At 46.1% G+C, this 26,760-nt stretch overlaps 1 protein-coding gene across 1 annotated transcript in view; it reads left to right on the top strand.

The window, feature by feature from the left end:
- The first annotated feature begins 1,832 nt into the window (after positions 1-1,832).
- The window catches only part of Cdh1 (cadherin 1), a 57,813-nt gene continuing 32,885 nt past the window's right edge, over positions 1,833-26,760 (top strand). Inside the window, exons 1-2 of the mRNA XM_051201335.1 lie at positions 1,833-1,960; positions 2,694-2,826. Coding sequence (XP_051057292.1) covers positions 1,913-1,960; positions 2,694-2,826 — 181 coding nt within the window. The 5' untranslated portion in view covers positions 1,833-1,912. The remainder of the gene's footprint in view (positions 1,961-2,693; positions 2,827-26,760) is intronic.

Here is a 26,760-nt window from a genome sequence, read left to right as displayed (position 1 = left end):
TGGGTGACTGGTTTGGCTTCGGACTTGTTTGTACTGATGAGGACACTAACTTGTCAAAGGTCACAAAGTCAGTGACTGCAGGAACATTATTTTGTAGTTTTGGGTTGCTTGTTTGAGAGCTCAAACTCAGTATGTAGCTGAGAAGAATGGCCTTTAAGTTATGATTTTCCTGCCTCCACTTTCCAGTGCTGGAATTACGGTAGGTAACACCATACCTGGTTTAGATAGTGCTGAGGGTGGAACCCAGGGCCTCATTCATGTTAGGCATGCACTCTACAAACAGCCACACTTCCCAACCTCTGTTCTGTCGTTTTGTCAAAGCCTGGATCAATAAGAGTCAGAGGTCTCTTTGTTAGCATGTAGCTAGACATGGCAAGCCACAGACAGGGAAGCTGTCTGATTTAATGTTTATCTATCTTATTTTTGATCCTAAAGTTATGTACCAGGGACAGAATTCTCTGAAGAAAGTGTTGGTGACCATGGTATGGCTATGGCATTAAAAGCCTCAATCTAGCTGGGCAGTGGTGGTATACATCTTTAATTCCAGCACTAGGGAGGTAGAGTCAGGTGAGTTCCAGGACAGGCTGGTCTACATAGTTCCAGGACAGCTAGGACTACACAGAGAAACTCTGTCTTGAAAAACAAACAGCCTCAATCTATGGAGCAGGAAAGTTTGAGTTCTAGTTTTTTTTTTTTGTTTTTTTTTTGTTTTGTTTTTGTTTTGTTTTTTTGAGACAGGGTTTCTCTGTGTAGCTTTGTAGACCAGGCTGGTCTCAAACTCAAAAGAAATCTGCCTGCCTCTGCCTCTCAAGTGCTGGGTTTAAAGGCTTGTACCACCACTACCTGGCTCTACTAGTCTTATTTATTTATTTATATTTCATGTACACTGGTGTTTTGCTTGCACTAACCTGCTGAGAACGGAAGTTAAGAGAACGAATTTTAGTGGGGCATGGTAGTGGGTATTTATAGTTCCACACCAGTAGTGGGCAAGCTGAAACTGGACAACAGTGAGTTCAAGACCACACTGTGTTACATAACAAAACCATGCCTCAAAACGGAGTGGAACAGATGTTAGAACATTAGATGATTAGATGAGCCTGGTCTGGTGGTTCACAGGCAATCCCAGTGTTTGGGAGGGGAAAGCAGGATGATTGCTTAGGCTACCTAAGACAGTTCCAGCCCCGCTTGGGGTGGAAAACAAATAAAAAGACAAAGAAAAAACAAAAAGAAAAAAAATTCAGGCTATAGAGAGATGGCCAGTCAGTAAAGGGTGATGATGTGAATTCAATCCCCAGACCCTCTTGGCAAAAGGAGAGAACTACTCCTGCAGGCTGTTATCCTATTTCCATACCGGCTGTGGCGCATGCGTTTGCGAGAATACACACACACACACACACACACACACACACACACACACACACACACACACACACACACACACGCGCGCGCGCGCTAAAATGTGTTTTAAAATCCTTAAGACAAAGTAAACCAAACCAAACAAATCCCTCCGACCAAACACAATAAAGAAAAACGAAATAAAAACATAGATGAAGATTAAAGTCCTTTGTAACTCCAAGTTACAATGGCTGGGCAAGGACTCGAACGAATGTGGACTAGGAAGTCTCCTTAGCCCGGCCCCTTGCCACCAAATACAATTAAGGGTGGAGGAAGTCGAGGGCCGTGAGGCTCCTTGGCTGCCACCTGCAGGTGCGTCCTCAACCAATCAGTGGCGCCCGGGGGCGGTGCCTTCAGGCTCACCTGGCCGCCTCAGCCTCTGCCTGGCTCAGTGGAGTGGGTAGCAGCGGCGATCAGTGAGTTTTCGGGAAGTTCTGCTAGACTCCAGCCCGGCCTAACCCGGCCCTGCCCGACCGCACCCGAGTTCCGTGTTTGCTCGGCGCCAGCCCGGCCAGCCATGGGATCCCCAAGCCGCAGCCTCTGCGTGATCCTGATCCTGCTGCAGGTACTTGGAATGTCCTGACTCTCGGCAGGACTTCTTCCGGCCCTACGACCCACTTCGTTGAGCCTTTCTGCCTGCTGCCGTCCCTCTTCCAAGAAAGTTGGGGTCCAGAGAGCCAGATCTCCCTGGAGGCTTCGCGGCGCGGGGCTGCGTGCTGTGGAGTGGGAGGGGGGCCCAGGAGAGCGCAGCCTCTCCCGTAGGTTCCCAGGTGGGGCGAGCCACGCTGCGGGCTCTCGGGACCCCGAGTTGAGCAGGGTCCCGCTTTGAGGCGGGCAGAGGGGGCGTGGAGCAGGATGGGGTCCTGTATGAAAAAGGGGTGGGGGGGCAGAAGTAGCGCGGACGATCCGAGGTAAGGAAAGGAACTTTACTAGAAAAAAAGCACCTGCCGTGGAAATAAGGGACACGGAAGACTGGGGTTGCGGGCTGTCTGGAGTAAGAAAGGCGTTTGTGGTCTAAGGAAAGTGCTGCACTGAAGAGTTAGGCATCTCCAGTGTGATGCAAATGGAGTCAGGCAGTAAAGGTAGTCTTGATTGAGAGGTGGTGACCCTCGAAGTCCCCTCCCCCAAGGGTTCTTGGAGTTTTGCGGCTGGTTTCGGGTTGAGAGGGTGGCGTCCTTGTCTGCCCCGAGGAGGGTCCTCCCACAATCCCGATGCCCTAGGCGAGGGAAGGGTTGCGTTGTTGGTTTCGGTGTGGGCTTCCCCAAGTCACCAGGTTGTCTACCTTTCTTCCACCCCAGATCTCATCATGGCTCTGCCAGGAGCTGGAGCCCGAGCCTGAGCCCAAACCCTGCCGTCCTGGCTTCAGTGCCGAGGTCCACATGTTTCAGGTGCCGGGAAGGCACCTGGAGAGAGGCCATGTCCTGGGCAGAGGTAAGGGCGCTCTGCTGGTGGGGGCAGAGTTGGGTTGGGTGTGGAAGGTGCGGAGAAATTGTGCTTCCAAGCCCGTGGGATGGAATGGACAAAACTCCCTGGGATTTACGCCCATTTGGGAGTCTAAATTTATGGATTGTGGTTGATCAAGGTAGATAAATCTGGCTGTGCTATTTATACAAGGACAGGGATGGGCCAAGGGTATTTAGAGGTTATCGGTATTTCTCTGACTTATTACTGGGGCCAGCCTATCATTTCAGACCGCCAAAACCTGCTGGGTAGGGACAGTTGGCTGGTATTCCCATTTAATGATGAGCAATCGGAGGCTCAAACGGTGACTTTACAGGGTCAGCAGGGCAGGCATCTGAATCGGGTTTTGACTCCCACTATTTAGGCAGTCACTGAGGAATAGGCTCTTCTTGACTTGTGGCTTTTGTTCATAGAGATTGTGGCTTTTGTTCATATTTGATACAGGTATTGCTTCTTCCTTTTTTTTTTTTTTTTTAATTTTGAGACAGAGTTTCTCAGTATAGTCCTGGCTGTCCTGGAACTCTCTAGGTAGACCAGGCTGGCCTCCTTAGAGAAAGATGGTAGCTCTGACTTATTCATGCAAGCACTCAATATAGTTCAAGTCTTATCTCACTGTGGTAATCTAGAACTTTCTTTGTTTCCCTCTTGGGCATGGCTGGGAGCAAGGTAAGAGGACCAGGTTTCCCCCCCCCCCACACACACACACTGACTTCCTTCGGTTCCAGGTGTGTCTTTTGTATCAAGACCTCTCAGGATATTCAAAAATGAAAATATAAAAAGGAAAAGTCACTCAGAATCCCTTTGACCAAGTTTGTTCTTCCAGCCATAGGCCACTTGAAAGACCTATCCCAACCATGAGGGTGGTGTCTACAAATTTGTTGTTAACTTTGGAAGTTGTGTCCAGGTTTGATGATGTGTTTTACAGAGAAATAGCAGCTAGATTGGTTAGTTGTATTTGCTTTTCTGAGACTTGACTGGAGCTTTCTCCCAGCCGAGGAAAGCAGTGCTATCTTGTGACCCTGAGGTTGGAGTGGTCAATGCTTGCCTAGCCTATCTCTACTTGCTGCACATCTAAGGAATAATCTCAGTGGCTGGTAGGTTGCTGAGAGCATTTCAAGAGGCCCTTTGGTGGCACTTTGGGATAGGCTAGTGAGGTGTGGGTGGCCTAGGATGTTTCCAAGAGTGCCAGTGGGCCTCTCTCTCTCTCTCTGGAACAGGGTTTCTCTGTGGTTTTGGAGTCTGTCCTGGAACTAGCTCTTGCAGACCAGGCTGGCCTTGAACTCACAGACAGAGCTCTGCCTACCTCTGTCTCCCAAGTGCTGGGATTAAAGGCTCATGCCACCACCACCACCTGGCTTACTTAGTCTTTTGATTCCTTTTTCTCTCAGAGAGGGCAGGGCAGTGAGAATTGAGCTTTGGTGTGGTGGTTCATTCCTATAATCAGAGCTTGGGAAGATGAGACAGGAGGATTGCTAAAAGTCGTAAGTTTGAGGTTAGCCTGGTCTATGTAATGAGTTCCAGACTAGCCTAGGCTACAGAGTGAGATCAGACTTTCTAACATACACACACACACACACACACACACAAAGAAAGGAAAGAAAGGGAGAAAGGAAGGGTTGAAGGACGGGCAGGTTATATGTGCCAATGTTTGGGGAAAGCAGTGTCCATTGTAAAATAGATTGTGGACAGAGGTCTTCAGGTGGGGGAGCTGAGAGCAGCTGGTGATGATGGAGATGGAGCTTGTCCTGTGGGTCCCTACTGGTGGTTTGGGTGGAAGAGGCAGCCTCTTCACACCATCCTACAAGCTTCCATATGGCCAGTTTAAGCTCCCTTTATGTTTGAGGCTCTGACACTACTCAACAGGGCTCTAATTGCTCCAGTAGAGTGTGGAATTGCTCTATATCACACATTATATATACCCCAGGAACTGCTTTGTGACTTAAAGGGTTGCCTAGATTTAGGAAGGTGGTGTCACTCTCTTTGGACCTCCTGGGGAAACGAAGGATTGTGGCATTGGCTCCAGGCTCTACCAGACAATCTCCTGTAGAGCTTGCTGCCCAGGAGTTTGGAAATAGAAACCTGATACTGGTGGCTAAAAGGTCACAAATAGGGTCTGATCATTCCTACGCTCCATGAGCTTGACACCACAGCCTTGTAAATCTTCCACTGGCTTCTAGAATGCAGAATCTTAAACAAAAGCAAAACCCCTTCCACTATTTAAGCATATTCTTAAATTAGATTAAATTATTTTGTTTTTGTTTTCAAGACAGGGTCTCACTAAGTAGCCTTCGCTGGCCTGGAACTCTCTACTGTAGACCAGGCGAGCCTTGAAACTCTCCTGCTTCTGTTTCTTGAGTGGTAGGAGGTAGATACCAATTCTGACTGTTCTGTTTTTGTTTTATTTAATGTACATTGGTGCTTTGCCTGCATGTATATCTGTATGAGGGTATTGGATTCCCTAGAACAGGAGTTATAGACATGTGAGCTGCCATGTGGGTGCTAGAAATCGAACCCAGGTCCTCTGGAAGAACAGCTAGTGTTCTTAACCATTGAGCCATCTCTCCAACCCGGCTTTGGTCTTTTGATGATTGACCTAGTTCCCAGGCGTCCACCTGTGTGGACTAAATACACCCATTTCCTCTGTGTTTGAAGGTTGTGCTGAGAGCTGCCAGCAGACAGAGAAAAAGCAAGCATGGAACTGCTTTAGGATCACCTTACATCATCAGATACTCACTTCCCACCCCCAGCCTCCTAAACTTTCCCTTAATTACTCATGCCTGTGACTAGGGCTCATGCAGGCCTTCCTAGGAAGGAGGCCTTTGTGCCTCTTGAGTGGAGGCGCTAAGGTTGTAAGCTAAGCCAGGCCATTTATGGGAAGCCACCTTGGCTGCTGCCAGGCCCTCCCTGCCAGGTGGATATGGAAATCCCTATTTACTCTCTGGGGCTTTTTATTGGCTGAAATGGTTCACCTTGGTATCTGTTACACATTCCCTTCCAAGAGCAGCCCTAGATAAGCCAGGTGTGGGGACAATCAGCTCTTGAAATCTCTCCGAAGCTGCCAAACTCCAGAATCATCAAGAGACACCCATCATAGTCCAGGCTCAGACTTTTGGGGTTTTATTCTGTCTGACCCCATCCTTTTCCAGGGCATAATGTTTTCAACAGAGAAGAAATTATTATAGCAGGTCAGTGAGAAAGCATAGAAATATTCAGGGTTGAATATAAGTAGTTACTACCAGTATAACTTTACATATGTCAATTACTTCTGTGAGACTCAGTCTGTGAGGACCATATACATTTGTTTTGTTATATACATTAATGCATATTTGATGAGGAAAAGCCAGGTGATAGTGGAGTGTGGGTATCTGGCTGTCCATGTTGAGTTGCTGTTTTATGCCAGCACTAGGCTAAATTCTGGGGAGTATGGCTGAAAATAAATATGGGGGTGGGAAAGAATGCATGAATGGTAAGAAAGCTCAAATAAGAAGGGCCAGTGAATTGGGCACTTAGGAGGCAGGGCCAGGCGGATCTTTGAGTTCCAGGACAAACTGGTCTACACAGAGAAACCCTGTCTCAACAAAGAAAGAGATCAGTCAGATGACTAAGTGGGTAAAGGCACCTGCCACCAAATCTGAAGACTGGATTTTGGCCCACAGGACCCACATGGTAGAAGGGGAGAAAGGACTCCCAAGAGTTGTCCTCTGACCTCCACACTCATGCAACGGATGTGCACACACAATAAATAATGGGCGTTTGTTGTTTTAAAAAGCTGAGTGTGGTGGTGCTGGTGCATGCCTATAATCCTACAATGAGAAGGCAGAGTTCAAGGCCAGCCTAGTCTACATAGCAAGTTCCAGGCTAGGTAGGGCTATACATACAGTTAGACTCTTTCAAAGGAAGGAAGAAAGGAAAGAAAGGGACGGAGGAAGAAAAGAAAGGAAGGTCTTGAATAAACTCCTCCACCCTGTCCAAGGTACTATAGTGAATCCCCAACCCTGCCCCCATCACTGCCATTGCCAAACTCCCACTATGACCCATATCGTGATAGTCAGGGCAGGACAGTTCATAATGATAAAACAGCCTTGCCTGGACAAACAACTCCAGGGGGAGAAACTGCAGGTTTACATGTAGCCCCAGGGGTTGTATTCCCCAAACCTATGTATGCAAGCCCCTTCTCAGACACCCCTTGCCTGAGGGATAGTGTCTATCAGTCTCCAGTCTCTTCTGCCTCTTGCTTCAGATATCTAGCAAGAATCATTTAATAAATCAGGTGTGGTGATCTACACCTGCATCCCAGTGCTGGGAAGGCTGAGGCAGGAGAATCTCAAGTTTGAGGCTAGCCTGGGCTACCTGTGGAGCCCTGTCTTTCTGAGAGGAGAAGGATTAAAAAGAGAGGCTGATCATGGAGGCACATGAGGCAGGAGGATTGTTAGAAGTTTGAAGACAATCTAATTAGGTAGGGCTGCCTAATGTCTTAGGAAGAGGAAGAGGAAATGGAGGGGAAAAGTGGATAATAACTTCTTAGGGACCCAACAGTCCTAGTGTTTATTGTTTTGAACAAACGAATGGATTTGTAAATCACTTTTTGCTACCTTGACTCAGTTTTTTCCTCAGGCTCCATTCTGTGTCTCCAGAGCACCTGGAGGGTAAATGAGCCAGGGCAGAGTAAGGCCTCTCTGCCCAGCACTCTGCCTGGAAGTAGAGCCTGGCCCTAAGCATGTCCTCGGGGACTTTGTGAACCAAGCACTTCCTTTGAAAGCTTCTAAGGCCACAGAAGGGAGACCTCAAACCTGGATCTGGAAATAAAGCTGTTACTTTTTAAAGTGATTTTTCTTTGGTCCATTAAAAAGAAATTTGTACCTTCTCTTATTTTTTTTTTTTTTTTTTAATCTTATTTGTTTTTTAGTTTCACTATGTAGCCTAGGCTGGACTGGAGCTCCCTAAGTAAGTCTCAAACTCAGAGATCTGTCTTCCCCCACCCCAAGTGCTGGCCCTGCTCATAGGCGGCTTGGAACTCATCATGTAGCGCTGGTTTAGATCTGAAGGAACTCATCGTGTACGCTGGTTTAGATCCAAAGGTCCTCTTGCTTATGCCTCCCAAGTGTTGGATTTACTAATTAATGTGTGCTACCCAAAGCCCGGTCTTAGAAGGTTCTTAAGGCAGTGTCGCTGGCCAGACTTTTCTTCTCTAAGCCTTAGTTCCCACATCTGTAATGTGGACATAACCGTATGCATCTATAGCCTAGGGGCATTCGTCTCAGTTAAATACTCAGATTAGGATCCTCTGCAGGACCCTCAGCCCCTGGTCTGTGACTTTCCCTTTCCCATGATTTATATTCATTGTTCAAGAGTTGGTTGAAAGTTCCCCTAAACTCTCCCATCCAGCAAACCAGCCAAACCAGTTTCCTCCTCACTCTCCTTGCTTCTGTATTAAGCAAACACTGCTTTGCAAACGGTTGACCTTGCTTGTTTTTGTTCAAAAAGGAAATTCAATGGCATTTTCTTTTTTTCCTTACAATGCTGGGAGTGGGCTGCAGGGGGTTTGCTGTGGATTAGAAAGGTTTCAAACCGGGGTGGAAGTAGGTAGAGTAGCTGAGAGTTGGGAAGTCAGGATGGCTTCAAGTTTGTTGTTCCAAAAACCTCAATGTTTTATACCTTTCATAATACACATGCTTAAGGATATATTTTTATCTGTTGATCCATTGCAAAATGCTCTCAAATACTTTTGAGAGCATAGTTGACCCTCCTACAAATTTATTGGACCTTAAACTCACAGATCTGCCTGCCTCTCTCTGCCTCCCAAGGGCTGCGATTTTAGAGAACCGTGACTCCACGCTGATGATCTGGCCTTTTTTTTTTTTTTTTTTTTTTAAATAAATGTTCTCCAGGCATCCAGTACACATTCATTCCCTGGTCAGTCCAGGAGTTAGGTCACAGGTGTTTGATGAGCAAACACCTGGTGCCAGTCAGGGTGTGGACATCTGGCTACCTACCCTGAGGCCCAGGATCCAAGAGCACCCTTGCTCAACCAGGACTAGTGGACCCAGATTGTAACTAGTGCAGCAGAGATCCAGCCTCTGTCCTCAAAAATGTTCAGAAAAAAAAATCTCTGCTTGTAAGAGACTTCCACAGTGTGTTTGGGAGGAGGGGCCAGCAGAAGTGGTCAGTTTCATCTGCTGGGCCTTGGTGAATAAGAGGGTGTGGCCAGGCACAGAAAAGGAAAGTTCCAGGCTACCATAGGACCTTGGGCCTTTCTGTCCACTGGTGAGGGGTTTCTTTCCCTTCTATTCTTAGTAGGCAAATTATCACTCAGCTTTGAAAAAGCTTAAATATTCCTCTTAGCTTGTCTTCTCACCCAGGCCTTCCGATGCACAGGGTTCTTCTCATGTGGATCATCCCAAGATCTCCTCGTGAAAATGGCAGGAATAGTCCTGGGGTGTGGCTCTGTGGTCTGGTGTGTAAGCCTACTGAGTGTGAGACCCTGACTTTGATCCCTAGCACTGAGGAGTAGTTCTCTACTGCCTGTTGCAAAACCACGGATGTCCCATGGAACCTACTTCCCTTCCTGAGGGCGATGGACCCCACTTCTTTCCTGAGGCAAGGGATTCCCTCCTCCCCTGGAAAGATATCTTTGTGCCTCATTGATTTTGTGTCATTACAATTGAGTTTTTACCTTTGAAGGCCCCCCCCCTTTTTTTTTTTTTTTTTTTTTTTTGCTTTTGCTTTGGGCAGTTTTCACAGCCCATTCCTCCCTTTATTGCTTAAAGGCCTAACCCCAGAGTCTTCTGAACCCTAGGCAAACTCTATGCCTTTGAGCTACATCTCTACTCCCTGACTCCCCCCCCTCCTCCACCCAGTGTTTCTCTATGTACCCCTAGTTGTCCTGTAACTTACTCTGTAGCCCAAGCTGGCCTTGAACTCATAGGGAGCTACCTGCCTCTGCCTCCTGAGTGCTGAGATTAAAGAAAGCCATGTGCCACTCCTTCCCCCCCCAAAGCACATCTCTATCCTTTTGCTTTTTAAAGACTATTCAAGACAGGTCTCACTTTTTCCCAACCAACCTTGAGCTTGCTTTGTAGCCTCATGCATCAGCCTACCCCCTAGTACCTTAGCCTCTTGACATTCACATGCAAATACTGCTAGCTGAACAGTCCTGTCCTTTTCTATTTTGGGGATCCTGAAAAAAACTTCATCTCCATTCTGTCATGGGGAGGTGGGAAAGGAACTCTCCCTACCTCTAACAAGTCATATTCCAATTAGGACTTGGTTTAGGGCACTTAAACCCAACAGATGTGGGAGTGGGAGTGTCCTTAGCTCTTGAAAGAGGGGGCGGGACAATGCTTAGATGCTACTAGTAGGACCTAGTGGGGTGTGTTCTTGGAGATGAACCTGTTCCCCATGAGCCAGCTCATAAATGGCAGCAGCACAGTACCCTGTGGGATAATTGGCCAAGTCCTAGATAATAATTAGTTAGCTTTGTAATTAGGAGAGCTTGTAAGAAGCCGAAAGTGTTTCAGATTTTACCTGGACAAGTTCAGATAAACACCTGTTTCTGTGGTTTGGCATGCAGGCCCATCTGTTTCCAAAGGGGATCTCTACAGAGTCTTTCTGGGCCTCTTCCTCTGCTCCCCCCCCCCCATCAGGGTGGGTTTTTTGTTTGTTTTTTTTAGTGAGATAGGGTCTTATTATTAGCCTTAGCTGGCCTGGAACTCACTATGTAAAACAGGCTGACTTCAAACTCCAAGAGAGAGGTAGACCAAGGCTGGTTTTGAACTCCTTATTCTCCTGCCTGGAAGTATGGCATTTCAGGTATGTATAACCACACCCTGTGTATTACCTGTTTGTGATTGCACTGTCACTTGTGTCCTGAAAAGCTTTGCTAGAATGTTACCCACTCAATGAGGACTTTGCCCTTCGCTTTATTTTTCTGTAGCTCCCTGACTCCTATTTTTGGCAGTGATGGGGATTGAACACAGGGCCTTGCACATGCTATACAAGTGCTTTATAGTTGAGCTACATTCTTAGCCCTTCTGTCAGTTTTCACCTCTGAACATGTCATGTATTTCCCTTATTTCCTCAGCTCACAGTTTCCTTCCATAAAAACAAATTCTAGGAGGCCAGGGGTTTCTGTATTGTTTGTTTTTGAGCAATATTCCAGGCAGAACAGAGGTTAGACAATAATTAGTTCTCAGTCCACATCTGTTGAATGAGTGAATAGAGGAGGGAGAGGTGGGTTTCTTTTTAGAGGATAGGCCGTGTTTTTGTTTCTCTAATATAAAATGGGGTCTGGTGAGACAGTTGGCTCAGTGAGTAAAGAAAGGTATCTGCTGCAGTACCTCTTGGTACCATGATTATTCAGAAACCATGTAAAAGTGGAAGGAGAAAATGACTCCAAAGTTATCCTTCTGATTTCTACATGAACACCATGATCCTGTTTAAGAGAGAGAGAGAGATGAAGTGTGAAGTGGGCTGTTCTAAGTGTGGGCACTTGAGGAAGGGATGCTATGTTCTCAGGTTCTGTGTTTATTTTTGGCACCCTTTAGTTTCTCTGAGCTCTGTACAGCTACAGTATAACCTTACCTAATTGCCTTGTTACAAAGTAGATTGCTGCAGAGTCTAAAGGTCAGATGAGTTACTTCAGCCTACACTACTACTACCTAGAAGGAAGTTAGATGAAGATCTAGAGGATCACCTGACACCTCTTTGCTCTCCAATTGTCAGGCCCCACCTCCCTCAGTGAGACTCTCAGATATGTCATCTCACCTTCATCCTGAGACCCATTAATTGTTCAGGACCTTCTACTTCTTGACAGGTCCTAACATCTTGGAAGGAGCTTGAAGAGAGATATTAGACAGCTTAAAAATAAAAATGCAAAGCTAACTGGATTAGGCCGACCAAGGTAAAGCTCTCAGGGCTAAAATCCATGCATCCAATCAATCTATATCCATTGAGAATAGAGTTTTACTTCCTTATGTAAGATACATCACTTTGTTTCATAGGTAGGGATGCCAACTCAAAATACAGGACAGCAATTAACTTCTTTTTGGACAAGATCTCACTATGTAGCCTTTGGTTTGGAACTGGCAATGTAGACCATGTTGGCCTGGGACTCACAGAGATTTGCCTGCTTCTGCCTCCCAAATGCTGGGATTAAAGACATACTCCACCACTTACTTTTGAATTTCACATTTTTAGAGTAAGAATGCTCCACTTAATATTTGAGATATACATAATTGCTATGGGCCTAGAAGTGTAGCTCAAAGGAGAAACATACTGTCTGGCAAGTGAGGCCCTGGGATTGGTCACCAGTGCTGGACAGGAGAAGGAAGGAAGGAAGGAAAGAAGAAAGAAAGAAACTGTTATTATTTGGACATTTAAAAAAAAACATTTACTTATTTCTATTTGTGTGTATAGCTATCTGTGTGCCTGTGTAAGTTTATAGATAACACATGTGTTATGTGCTTTGTCCAGAGGCTAGAAAAGGCATTGGATCCCCCAAACTGGAGTTAGATAAGTCTTTTTTTGTGGGGTGGGGGTTTCAAGACAGGGATTCTCTGTGGCTTTGGAGCTGTTCTGGAATTTGCTCTGTAGACCAGGCTGGCCTTGAGCTCAAAGAGATTGGCCTGCCTCTGAATCCTGAGTGCTGGGATCAAGGTGTGTGTGCTGCCGCTTTCTGGTTTACTAAGTCTTAATAAAGATAAAAAGTAGCCAGGCATAGTGACACATGCCTTTAACCTCAGTGCCTAGGAAGCAGAGGAAGGTGGATCTCTGAGTTCAAGGCCAGCCTGGTCTACAAAAAGAGTTCCAGAGACAGTCAGGGCTGTTGTTACACAGAAAACCCTGTTTCAAAAAACAAAACAAACAAATGAGAAAATAAATGAAAAATAGAAAAGTTATGGTAGCCTACTTATAACCCCAGTGATGAAGAGATGGAGGCAGGGAAGATTCTGTGACTCTAGCCAGCCAGCTTTACCAGATGAGAAGCCCTAGGTCCCAGTGAGAAGACCAAGTCTTAAAAAAAAAACAAAAACAAAACAAAACAAACCAACCAAACAAAAAAATGCCAAGGTGGATGATTTGTGAAAAACCCTAGGTTGACCTTTGGGTTTCTAATATAAGCACATATGCACATACACAGCACACATCCAGAAATTAAAACATAACTAAAAATAAAAAATTTGTTGTGATATAGCTCAGCAGTAGAGTGTTTGCCTACTAGAGGGGACTCTAGGTGTATGTATTTATTTACTTATTTTCTGAGACAGGGTTTTTATGTGTATCCCTGGCTGTCCTGGAACTCCATATGCCTCTGCTTCCCAAGCACTAGGGTTAAAGGTGTGTGCCACCACTGCCCAGCTGTGCCCTAGATTTAAACCCAGTATCCCCCCAAAGAACCCCCCCCCAAAAAAAAACAGAGGATTTTACATAAAGTTAGATTGGGTCTTGTGGGTGCTTTCAAGTCCTTAAATTGGTAGCATTTGCTGAACAACCCTGAGGGCTCAGAACAGCCCTGGCACCTTTAAAAGGTATCAAATTCAAACCAGAATCGAATGCTCTTTGCCAGCCACCCCACCTCTTGGCTTGTTGCCTAAGGAAAATGGCTCTAGTCTGGTTCCCCAAAGCTCTCATAGCAGAGGGGAACTATTGTCCATTTCCATTACCACCTCTTGGGTGCTGCTCTGGTGACCCACTCACTGCTGATGTGGAAGGCAACAAGATTCAGACTGCAGACCTCCTCCACACATTCCTCACCACAGTTGTGTGGGAGTGTTTGAAAAGGGAACAAGATGACCAACTTGTTTGTGGGGAAGTTGTGGCTTTCCTATCAGAAAACGTCACCCCTTGAGTCAGCAATGGGACATACCTGGGTTCTTATTGACAGGCGGGGCAGGGTCCTGAGTCATAAGAGGCCTTACCTGGGAAGGTTTCTCTTTCTTTCAAAGATTGAATCAACCATGACATCACCCTTCAGAGCAGCAGGTACTTCACTGGCCCTTTCCCATGCTTCCTGGGAGATTCTGGTCCTCTTCCTCCTCCCTCCCTCTTTACCTCCTTCCCTCCCTTTCTTTCCCCCATTATTGAAAACAGTTTTTTTTTCTTCCCACAAACAAAATATTCTGAATATGGTTTCCCCTCCCTCAACTTCTCCAAGTTCCTCCCCATATCCTGTCCCACCTAGATCCTCTCTCTCTCTCTCTTTCTCCATCTAGGTAGTAAAAGGGTAAGATGAAAACAAAACAAACAAAATTGGAATAGGACAAAACAAGTAAAGAGTCAAAGAAAAAACTCAGGCAACACATAGATACAGATACAGACATTTGCACACAGGAATTCCATACAAACACAAACCTGTAAGCGTATATATGCAAAGGACCTGTAAGGTATTTTAAAAACTGACATGACAAATATGAGATAGCCTCCAAAGATGCTGTTGAGTTCAACTTATGTTGCACATCCACTGCTGGGCATAGGGCCTCCCCTTAAGAGTGGTTTTGTGGGTGGCCGGTGGTGGGCACACATCTTTAATCCCAGCACTCTGGAGGCAGAGACCAGCAGATTTCTGTGAGTTTGAGGCCAGCCTGGTCTACTGAGTGAGTTCCAGGACAGCCTCCAAAGCTACAGAGAAACCCTGTCTCAACCCCTCCCCCCAAAAAAAGTGGTTTGTTTCTTCAGTGAGACAACCTTAAATTTTTTCATTTGAAAGTGATTATCAACTGGAGATAGCTTCTGGGCTAGGGAAGAGGCCTGTGTCCACTTTCCTCATCTCTTGGACTCTGGTGCAGACCCATGAAGAACCCTATGCATGCTGCCACAGTGTATGTGTGAGTTCAGATATGCACTGTTCAAGTTGTGTTTAGAAGAAGCTTTTGTTTCCTTGGTGTCTTCCAATCCCCCTGGCTCTTCCACTCTTCCCTCCACTTATGCTGGCTTCCCTGAGCCCTAAGGGGAGGGATTTGGTGCAGCATCCCATTTAGGGTTGAATGTTGTAAGGGCCCTCACTCTGAGTTACTGGTCTCCTCCTAACTTCTTGCTCAGGAGTTTTGGTTGGAGAAATGGCTGGGGTCCTTCAGCTACTTAATAAAGATCAAGTGGGCAGTTTCATGACCAGCAAGCCCCCAGGCTTAGCTCCAGGACTAAACTTGTGGAGAAAATCGTCTAGGATATATGTCTTTCTAATCTGCATTTGAAAGGAAATCCTCTACCCATGCCCACCCATTATCCCAGCCATTGGGGAGATTGAGGCCTGGAAGTTTAGGGCTAGTCTGGGTAACATAATGCCTCACCAAGAGGGACAGAGTGCATACCTTTTGTGTACCTTACAGGTGGGAGTCTTTGGACTCATGACCGGAGTCTGAGTTTGAAGCTTCCTTGTGTGCCTGAGCTGGTTTTTCTTCTGAAGTTAGTTATGATTTCTTCCTCTTCTCCCGGAAACCCTTTCTCTTGAATGATGGGAGGAGTACTTAAGACTTGGGGAAGGCAATAAATACTTTTCAGGTGAGGTCCTGTTTTTTTTTTTTAAATCCGAGGGAACCAGGTCACCAGGTGTGAGGTTTATCAACAGTTTAGGCAGATGTCCAGGTCAAGAGTTTGCACTTTTTCAGTGAAATTACTCGATGAATGTAGAGTGAAGGTAAACCTGGAGGGTGGAGAGGGCCCTGAGCAGCTAGCTCCTCCTTGCCATTTGACCTCAGCAAATTATTTAACCTTAGTGAAAGGGATTAAGCAGTCCTACCTCCCAGGGTGCTTAGCCAATAGAGGATTGTTTTGAGGCAGGGTCTCTGTAGCTCAGGCTATCCTTGAGCTGACTGTGTAGCCAGGATTGCTCTCAAATTTGAGACAATCCTTATGTCCTCAGCATCACTGGCATTACAGTTGTAAGCCACCTTGTCCTGTGGTTGCCAAGTAGGGAGAGGTGACAGGAGTCTTTTTGTTTAGAAACTTCACTAGTTTTCTTTCCATTTTGGAGGTTAGTTATAATTTCTCCATTTCTTCTCTTGCTAATCCTTTCCACCTGAACCATGGGAGGAGTACAGTCCACACCCAAGTACATGAGTGCTGGCCCCGAAGAGGACAGGGTGCCCCTCGAGGACAGAAGCACCTGATCCCCCTGGTTACAGGAGGTTGTGAGCCTTCTCATGTGAGAGCTGGGAACTCAACTGGGGTCCTCTGTAAGAACAGTATGTTCTCTTAACCACTGAGCCATCTCTCCAGCCCTCTCATCTAGTTGTTTCTCAGTTTGTACATACATTGGCTGGCAAGTCCAGGGAGTGCAGAAGGACTGGCCAAGTGTCAGAACCAGACTAGTAACATTATCACCAAATGATAGCTACAGTGTTGATGGCATGTTGATTGAATACTAAACTAATTGTTGATGTGTGGTTTTGACTTTTACTCTTTACACCAACTTTGAAGTAGGTACTATATGGATAATTCCATATCCAGCCAATATAGTTTGTAAAAGCTGCTCACCAACCCATGGTTCTCAGTCCCCCACCCCACCCCACCCCACCCTACTCTTTGGTAGAGATGCACTGTACCTATATTCACCCCTCCGGATCCTCGGTGGCTGAATGTCCCTCACTCTAGCTCCAGGAAGGAACCTGAGGTCCACCCATGCAGTCCTTTGGTTACTTGGAGCCACAAATTCCTGCTCCTTTAAAACCTGGAATAAAGGGTGTTACTGGCCCCCTTGGGCTCTGCTTGGAATCGGAATGGCCAATTGGAGATGGAAGGGCTTCGGCTCTCTCCTGGCTCCTTTGAATTATTATTGTTTTTCTTTTCTAAATTACTACCTATGTGTTTCTCATAACCACGCTGGTGGAAGGTGAGTGTAAGGTAAGGCAGTTAGAGGAAAGCATTTGAAAGAAATTCATTGAAGACAGTAGTAATGGAGGGGAAGGTCTCTGTTGTTAGAGAGCATGGGGGAGTTAAAACATGTGCAGCTCACCATCATCACAGAGGCTTTGTGTGAACAACTACTTTGTCTTCTTTAGATATTTTCAGTCACCATTATAAAATCTGAATAAATTCTGTAAGTCTGAATCAAAGTGGTAGTTGGAAGGGAGGGCACTTAAATTCTCCACTGAAACAAATAATGATCAGAGATAGGAAACTGATATTCTCAAAATTCCTTCCCAGATTTAGTGACCTTAAGTAACCAACTCCATGTGATTAGTGGATGTATTACTGTTTTATTTTGTTTTTTTCTTCTTTTAATTGACGTTTTCCATCAGTGAGAATATAAAAAGTGCTTTCCCACCTATGATTTGTAACAGGGCCTTGTCAGTCTGTGGGAGCACCCACCCCCTTCTCCATAGGGAAGGTGTTTTACTATTTCAGATCATCATACATCCTCCTCTACATCCCGTGAGAGCCTCCTGGGAGTTTTGTGTTGGTCACAAGACTCCCGTGTCCCGAGGGGGTCTGGAGATGGATCTGAGGTGGTGGAAAGTGCTGGGGTGCCAAGTTATCAGACAATGGGCACATTGAGAATGCAGGTGGGGCCAGGCCTGTGTGGGCTGGAGCAGCTGCTGAAGCCTCAGGGGGAGCAGCAGGCACCCGGTAGCAGAAAGAGGGAAGAGGCAGCCTCTGTGCTAGCTGAGAGGGAGGGCCTTGAGCCAAGGGAGTGGGGAGGAGCACCCCTCCCCCTAAGAATCCAGGGCAAAGGGATGTTTGAACGATGACTCAGACAAAAGGGGGCGGGGCCTGTGAGCAAACGTCCTGTTGGAAGCTTGGTCTTGGGTGGCGCACAGGCCTTACTAGGTCATAGAGACAGTAATAGGGCTGGGGCCTGTTAGGCTGCCTGCAAGGTGGGAGAACCTGGAGCAGCAGGTCTTCCCTCTTCCTGCGTCAGGCTAGCTGGAAACCCCGGGGGGAGGGGGGGAGAGGAAGGGTGGTGTTCATTAGTTCATGAGCAGGAGGCCTGCTTGGTCAGACCAGGCCTGGGGCAGCGACCTCCCCAAGTGCTTACTTAACACTGCCCCTCCCCAGTTGTTTCTAGATTCTTCTTCTAGGAGCCCATCTTAGCAAATGGCACCATCCACTCTTTGCAGCCTCTTTTGTTTTGACCATGGAGATCTCTAAGGGAGGATTGCCCAGATGCTGGGGAGCAGCAGAGTGAGGTCATGGCATCTGCATTCTGGAGTTAGTGCTCTGGAGAGTTGGCAGGAGCAGTCAGTAAATAAGCACAGGTATATAAAATACTGAATGTGGCAGGTGGCGGTGGCGGCACACGCCTTTAATCCCCGCACTCAAGAGGCAGAGGCAGGACAGCCTGGTCTACAAAACGAATTACAGGACAGCCAAGGAAGGCTACACAGAGAAATCCTGTCTCAAAAAACCAAACCAAAATACAAACAAAGCCATTAAACTCTGAATGTGAGGGTGGCAGATGTTTAGGGACAAGGGGTCTTAAGTGGGAGGCACTAGAGCACCGAGGAAGTTGAGAGGTCCTCACCAAAGGGCATGGCTAAGCAAAGACTCTAGACAGGAGAATCTGGAAGGGTATTCCAGCCGAGAGAATAGCTAGGGCACAGCCTCTGAGCATGGGTTCAGGTGGGTCATGGGCAACAGGATACAGGAGGAGCACAGAGGTGGGTGGCACTGTGTAGAGGACCTGGCGCCCATACATTGCAAGGACTCTCTGACCCCTTCCTCCCTCCATTCCAAACAGTAGAGTCCAGTACTTAATGGCTTGGACAACAGCTCTGACTGCTTGGGTTCCTGGCTGGTCTGGCCTGTGCCCTCCCCAGGGCTTCTGATCCAGGTGGCACAGGGTGGGGCCCCTGATTCACAGTCTTGATAGTGCTGGCAGGTTCCCTGCCACAGGCTGGTACATTCTGTTTTCCTTCCCAGCAGATGCCTGCCCAGCTGATAGACATGTTAGGTTAGCTCAGTGTAGCTTCCTCCAGGACGCTGTCTCTGATCTTCACTCCCTTGGCTTTTTCCTAAGTGCAGAAGGAGGTCCCTGGCTTCTCATGTTTACCTAGAATAATAGCACCTGGTGTGTCAAGTGCTCAGTAAGCAGTTAGAGGTGTGAACTGGGCCTCCATCTTTTTTTTTTTTTTTTGGAGAGGTTCATTACTGGAAAGTCATTTTTTCCCCCCTCAGCTTTGTTCTTCTAAACAACAAGTGTGTGCTGCTGATGCCGGCTTTCCAGCCATCCTTTTATTTGTAATATTAGTTTTACCATCCCTTGCCACAATGATGAGAGCTTTAAAAGGTTTTATTCCTGGCTGGGTGTATTAGCACAATACAGTTGTCCTAGCACTCGAGGCTCAGAGGTTAGAAGCTAGCCTGAGCTACATAGGGAGGGAGAGAAAGGCATTATTCACTCCATCACCAACGAGGCTATATGCTTTCCTAAACATAATCACAAAATCCAGAATAGTTTAAAGTGTGCTCCTATTCTTTTCACAGAATAGTTTAAAGTGTGCTCCTATTCTTTTCGCATTGAGGAAATTGGTGCAGTAGCTTCTGCTCTTCCAAGTGCTTAAGACCATCAAAGAGGCTGGAACTTCTTTTGCACCGACTCTTAAGTGTGTGCAGACAGCCCGCCCTGTGCCGCCCCACAGGGGTTCTACAGAAGGCAGCTGGAATGATTGGGAGAAGGGAAGATTAGGCAGAATATACAAGACAAAGGACTAAAGGGGGCGGAGGATTAACTGGGGATTGCACCTCCAATTCCTTTATTACTGCAGTCCTTTCTGCTCACCTAGAGGTGTGGGGAACCTAGAGGAGGAACCAGATGACAGAGGGGCCAAAATGGGGGAAGGGAGTGAACCTCTCTCCCTCACGTCTGTAGACTCCATCTTTGGAAATGCTGAGTAGTTAATTAGCAATTGTTAAAGGGCTTTCAGCTATTTCTAGAGAACAGTTCTTTGCTTCTAATGAGCTGCCTGTCCCTTCAGTGATGGGAACGAACCTGGAGCTTCTTGCACACTGAGCAAACACTACTACTGAGCTAAATGTCCTACCCCCTATCCTTATTCCCCACCCTTACCCCCCCATCTCTACCCCCCCCAGTAGAGACTGGCCTTGAATTCACATCCACCGTACACACCACCCCTTGAGGCTTTAGTGTGCTTCAACCTTACTTTAGTGACTAAGAACCCAACTCTCTATCCCTAGGGATTCTGATTTATATATTTGGGATGAGGGCTGTCTAGGACTCTGTATTTTAACTTCATTGCTATTTTTATAGTACTGAGGATTGATATAGGGCAGCTTGCATGCTAGGCAGGTATTCTATACCTTCCTTCCTCTCTCCTTTCCTCCTTCCCCCCCTTTTTTGAGACAGGGTAGGGTTTTTACTAGCCTTGGACAGTCTGGAATTCACTAGGTAGACTAGGTTAGCCTCAAACTCCTAAAGGTCTGGCTGCCTCTGCCTCTTGGACTGAGGTTATTGGAGTGTCCTTTGGCCCTACTATGAGGATCAGAACATAAGTTCCCAAAACCCAAGTTAGAATGTGGATCATCCAGAAAACTTAATAGTGAAGATTCTAGCTGGACATCATGGTGGTGCACACCTTTGATCCCAGCTCTCAGGAGCCAGAGACAGGTGGATCTCTGAGTTTGAGGCCAGTCTGGTCTACATATTGAGTTCCAGGACAGCCAGGGTTATATATGGAGAGACCTTGCCCTCCCATTCCCCCAAAAAGTGCAGTCTTCAACGGGCCTATCTTGGGGAATGGAGGCCAGGGATCTGTGTGTGGGTGGTTGAGGATTTGATGCTTTATCTAGAGATTCTCTAGATGGCTGAGGACTTGGCATGAAGAGAAGCACTTCAAGTTGTGGACAAGATGTGTGTATGTATATGTATGTGTCTGTCGCTGTATTGGATCAGATGGTCTATAGTGGTCCCTTTCATATATATATATGTATGTATGTATGTATGTATGTATGTATGTATGTATGTGTGTGTACTAACGTGTGTGTGTGCGCGCGCATACGTACATACACTCATGCATGTGCTCATGTGCACATTTGAGATTCCCAAGCTTGAACCTGGGAGTCTTCTCCATCCACATTCTCCCTTATTTGTTGATTACAGAGCTTTCAGCTTTCAGGACTTCCCTATGCTCCCTTCCTGAGGTGTTTCCACTCCCGACCAACTCTGGTCCTTATGATTGCAACAGCAAGCAATTTTTTCCTCCTCAAGTGTGCTATGTAGCCAAGGATAACATTGAACTCTTGATCCTCCTGTTTCCATTTATGGGTGTACATTTTCCCTGAGGGACATGAATTCCCCTCGGAAGGTGTTATGACTCACCCTTAAAGCAGAGTTGGGTCTAAAATGGGGATGAATTTCAGAGTTCTTCAAGAAAGAGGTATAGGGAAATGGTGGTTACAAACTGTATCCCCTCTCCCCGTCCTTGTCTACTCCCTTTCTTTTTGGGCTCTGAGTGACTGGAAGTCATTATGTGTAGACTGGCTGGCCTTGATCTTGTGGCCAGTCTTTCTGCCTTTGTTTCTTGAGTGCTGAAGAGTCTCCCCATGTTGTGAAAAGTAGGTGTAAGCAGGCAAACTATGCAAGATGTGTTGCAAAATCCCAGTGTAGTTAGATGAGAGCTTGGATGACCAAGGCCTCCTGTCTTCTGTCTGTGTTCACTCCAGCCTTCATATTTTTTCTTGTTGGGAGAGTGGGTGACTTTATAAATTAATTCACTTGGCCTTGGACTGAGGCATCTATAAACACAGCTCCCAGGTTTATGAGTTGTCCAGCCCCATGTTAAAATGCATGGCTAAGCCCTGCTGTTGTCTGGGAGAAGCCAGTGTGAAACTCAAACTGAGCAAAGAACAGATCCAACATGTTGATAAGGCAGCTGCAGTTTCAGTTTTGGACTGGGCCAAGAATTTCAGGACTTTCTTTGCTCTAGATGGCGAGTTAAGTTACATTGCTTTTCTATTGGGAGGTGTGCTGATTTAATTTGTAATTAATTCATCCACACTTAATGTATTTCAGATATTTGATTTTAAATGTACTCTTGGTATTTTAGAAAGGCAATTAGTCATGAACCTGAGGGTTTTTCACATTTTGCTTGTAACAAGTTAACTGGTAACAGGTTTGTTTAGTTCTCTGTCTTTCGGTGTCTCTTTGTCACTCTGCCTCTGTATGTCTTGAAAAGTTTCTGTACCTGATAAACCTCTCCACCGATTTAGCAATCCAAATCAGACCAAATCAAGCTGAATTAGAAAAAGCCCATGCTTAATGGATATAGCATTCCTGGGTGGCCTTCCAGACACCCAGAGAGGAGACGGGAAAGAGAGTGGAAAAACCACACATCTATTTTCTGGGGGTCAGTTTAAATACCCTGTGGGAGTGGTCTTGAGCATCTCTAGGGGTGGGGTTCATCATTTGGTAGGCTTTCTGAGATACAGCATGGTTTGGAGGGTGAACTTCCTCCATAACATCCCAGACTCTTTGGGTATATGGATGCCAGGGGCTGGGATGAAGTTTCCACCAGAACATGTCTGTCTCTCTTCTTGAGATGGAGGTTTCATGTAGCCAGGGTTGATCTTGAAGTTACTATTTAGCCAGTAGGGCCTTGAGCTCCTGACAATTGTGCATGCTAGGGTTACAGATCTAACCTCCCCCTTTAAGGAGGCTTTGACCTGTAGCTCTGATCCACCATAATTACTGATGTATTACATTGGAAGTCTTAGGATGGAGCCTGGTGGGCTAGACTGTTCTTTCCTTTTTTGGGTGGGGGTTGGGGGTGGAGGGTTGAGACAGGGTTTCTCTGTGTAGCTTTGGGGCCTGTCATGGCACTTGCTCTGTAGATCAGGCTGGCCTCAAACTCAGATCCACCTGCCTCTGCCTCCCAAATGTTGGGATCAAAGGCTTGTGCAACCATCATCTGCCTGAGCCAGACCTTTAAATCACTGGTGGCTTGAGCAGGAATGGCCCCCATTAGGCACATACATTTAAATGCTTAGTCACCTAGGAGTGGCAACATTTGGAAGTATTTGGAGAGGACTTGTTGAAGGAAATTATCACTGGGGGTTTCAAAAGCCCATGTCCAACCTAGTGTGTGTGTCTGTCTGAGCCTGTAGATCATCAGTTTGTAGTTCTCAGCTACTGCTCCAGTGATTGTGTGCAACCATAGAACAGTGACGAGTAAACCACCAATTCTTCAGAAATGAGAAAGGTGGGATTTCCCTAGAAATGGGAATTTTCTCCACCCTGATGCCAACATTGTCTTAAGACTCCATCAAGAACTCCTCTCTTGGTGTGCTGTATCAATTTTTCCATTCTTATCTTGCTCCAGTGAAGAATGTATCTCAGGTACAAGGGAAAGAACAAAGGAAAAATAAGGATAAAAGACAAATAAAGATAAGAGGAGGCTGTTTGGCAAAGTGAGTGCCATACACTTGAGGGCTCTGCAGAAAGCAGACCACAATCTGCCTCTTTTCCTACCAGCCAAAATAGGGAAATTTGATCAGCCCTACAGCTGGGTTTCAATGTTTTGGGTGTTAGTGGGCGTGTGGCTTGTAGACAGCTCTGGCTTCATTATAGCTCCAGCACTGTCTCTTAATGTGCTAGAACTCCCATTTGCAATTGCCTTATTAGACAACCAATAGAGGGGACAACATCACACAATGTAGATATGTAAGAGAACAAATTTCAGGCATAGCTCCATGAGAAGTGTTTTTACATCTGTCTCCCTAGAAGTAAGATCTGCCTTGTATAATGCAATATAGTCACAGTCTAACAATATGTAATGGTGGAGATTATGGAGATTAATGTTATCTGTCACTCTGCTGTCTCAGGATCATGGGGCTTATGATTCCTTCTGCTGGGCACATTTGCCCTGGCATATAGCTCATTATAACTTGACACTAGAGATTTCCCCATATTGAAGTTTACTTCATAGTAAAATGTACAATTCCTTTTTTTATAGTCTTTACTCTTTGCTTGTTCTCCAATAACCCCCTCCCCCAAAGTAGGCTCCTTGAAGGTGCAGCTCTATATTGTTCTCGTTGTTGTACCTGCATGCTTGGAATGCTGCCTCAGATAGTAGATTTTCAATTAATTTCCCCTTCCCCCCACTGAGTTAGGTGGGCGCTAGGGATTGAACTCAGCATCTTATTTGCTACACATGCCGGGCAAGTGCTCTACCGCCCAGCCATCCAGATACATGGATGGATTACTATATGGAGCTGGCTGTCCTGGGACTCACTCTGTAGATCAGGCTGGCCTCAAACTCACAGAGATACGCCTGCCTCTGCCTCCCAGTGCTGGGATTAAAGGACTGCATTACCACTACTCGGTCATACATAGATATTTCTTTTCTGTATCTATTACATTTACATACCAATAACAAATACTAGTATGCACCTACAAATGTTTTACTGATGGTTTAAATAAGTTTATATTGCAAAATGACAGTCATTTTGTATCTGCTGTTGGTTGGGCTGCTTGCTTTGCTGTCTTTTGAGAAAGCTCATGATAAGATATCCTTCAGTTGTACAGTGGCCCACTAGCTGCTTCTATCTAGTAGATATAATTTTTATATTGAAGATATTTTATCCTCATAGACAGTACATTTAAGTTTCACTACCACATAGACAGTAGGTGTCCTTTTTCTCTTCCTCACCTTGGCATTACCCAGATTGGCTCTGAACTCCTGTCTCAGACACAGTGAGACTGTGTATCTCTTAGCTGGCCTGCGACTTGTTATGTAGACCAGATTGGTTTCTAAGGCACAGAGATCCATTTGCCTCTGCCTCCTAAATGCTGGAATTAAAGGTGTGAGCCATCACTTCAGACAGCAGCCAGTCGTGGTGGCATACACCATTAATCCTGTCACTTAGGAAGCAGGCAGATAGATCCCTTTGAGTTCAAGGCCAACCTGATCTACAGAGTGAATTCCAGGACAGCCAGGGCTGTTACATAGAGAAATCCTGTCTTGCCAAAAAAGCAAAGCAAACCAAACCAAACCAAATACAAACAAACAAAAACACCCAAACAAAAGAATACTATTCATCTGCCCCTTTAGAAAACTGGGGAGGGAAAATTGTAGTGGCCGAGGGCAATCCTGGGTCAAGAGTATTCTAGCAAAGAGATCCTCCAATGCAGGAAGGACTCCATGAAAAGAATGGGAGGAAGAAAGTTCAGATAGATGACTACCCAGGACAGGGAGTCTTGACAGAAAACAAGTGAAGTGTACTGAGAAGGAAGAAGCTTGAATGGCTGAGATCCCTGTGGGTCTGTAGGTGCACAGGTATGGAAATAAGGTGAGAGGGCTACCCAAGGGCCAGAGTTCTTTCACGAGGGGTACATAATTGCCTCAGAATCTGTCAGTTTCCACCAAGATCTGTTCAAGCTGATTCTTCCTTCTGGCCAACCACACAGTGGGGGGGTGAGGCACTGGTGTGTGTGTGTGTGTGTGTGTGTGTGTGTGTGTGTGTGTGTGTAGTTCTTCTACCCCAGGAGTCTCTAGATCCTTTGGAAATGAAATGCAGGAGACCAGAATAACAAGGCTCATTCTTCACTGGGCATGGCTCAGCACAGCACCTTATGTCAGGAAGGATCTGGGGTGCATGTTTGATAGGGATTAGCTTTGCCCACAATAGCTTGCCTTTTGGCCCCAGCTGAATCGGACCTTCCTTGCCATTAAATTTCTGCTTATTTTCAGTTCTAGCCCTGGACTAGCAGTCAGTATTGCTAAGCACTCATCCTGTGTGTCAAAGTGTGGAAGGCTATATATATACACACCTGGATTAATTTGTTCAACTACCTATGCCACCTTTGAATATAGGAGCCATCACTATTCTGATTTGTTCATTTAGTATTTGTGTGGGCTTTTATTTGTTTTGTTCTTACAGATCTACCTGCCTTTGTCTCCTGAGAGCTGGGATGAAAGGTGTGTGCTACCATGCCAAGCCTTGATTCTGTTTGAGACTGAGTCTAGGCTCAAACTCGTCTTCCTAAGTGCTAGGAAGGTGACAGTCACCAATCCTGGCTCAATTCTGGTCTGTACTTGAAATGGAGGCAGAAGAGTTAAGTGATGTATAGAGACTGTGTAGTAAGTGGACCCAAGATTTGACCTTTGAGCTGAGATTTGATCTTTCAGCTGAGCTTTAGTTGATTTTATTGCCCTTGCTGTGGTCCTGAGATGAGGATAAGGACTCTAGGCTCAATATTACAAAGTTGGCTTTGTATTTGCAATAACCAATAGTTAGTGTCCTCCCTCACTCCCTTTTGCTTTTTTGAGTGAGTGCTGGGACGAAAGGCCTGCACCACCACTGCCCGAGGTGTTCTTGCTTTCTTTGCACCTGACCAGACAGCCTTTGCTAACAGGCTCAGTCCCATGTGTGGCTCCAAAGTCCTGAAGCTCCATTTCTAGCTTAGGATTTTGATAGTTGCTATCCCATTCCAACTTCTTAATCAGTCCATAGACCTTTGAAGGTAGATTCAATAACTGTTCACTAAGGTGCCCCTCACCCAAATTCTGATAATTGAATGCAGGGCCTTGTTTGGGCCCAGCAAATGCTTGACCACTAAGCTACATCCCCATCCCACTCCCTTTGTGTCACTCAGTTTTCTAGGCTGACCTTGTGCTCACTCTGTAGCCTACGCTTGATATGGATTCGAACTCATCCAGTGCATGTGTCCTACCATTGAGTGCATTCCCAGCCCTCGATAAGCCTCTTTTATGCACTAAGCTTTGTCTCAAGGTAGGAACTACAGTTCATTCTATTGAAATCTGATACAGCTTCCTTAAAAGTCCCTGTGGAAATTAACTGAAACAATCCACTAGACTGTGGGAAAATGAGGTTTGGTGATCAGCATTCATACGTTCAGTTTGTAGAAGGCAGGAGTGGTGGTGTACCCATAGTCTCAGTTTCTTGTGGATCTGAGGTAGGAAGATCCTTCGAACCTGTATCTTAAAGTGAAGA

The sequence above is a fragment of the Phodopus roborovskii genome, unplaced genomic scaffold (genome assembly GCF_943737965.1).
Source record: "Phodopus roborovskii unplaced genomic scaffold, PHOROB, whole genome shotgun sequence".
NCBI lineage: Eukaryota > Metazoa > Chordata > Mammalia > Rodentia > Cricetidae > Phodopus > Phodopus roborovskii.
Note: the sequence above shows the minus strand (reverse complement) of the source record. Positions and strands in the feature narration are given on the sequence as shown.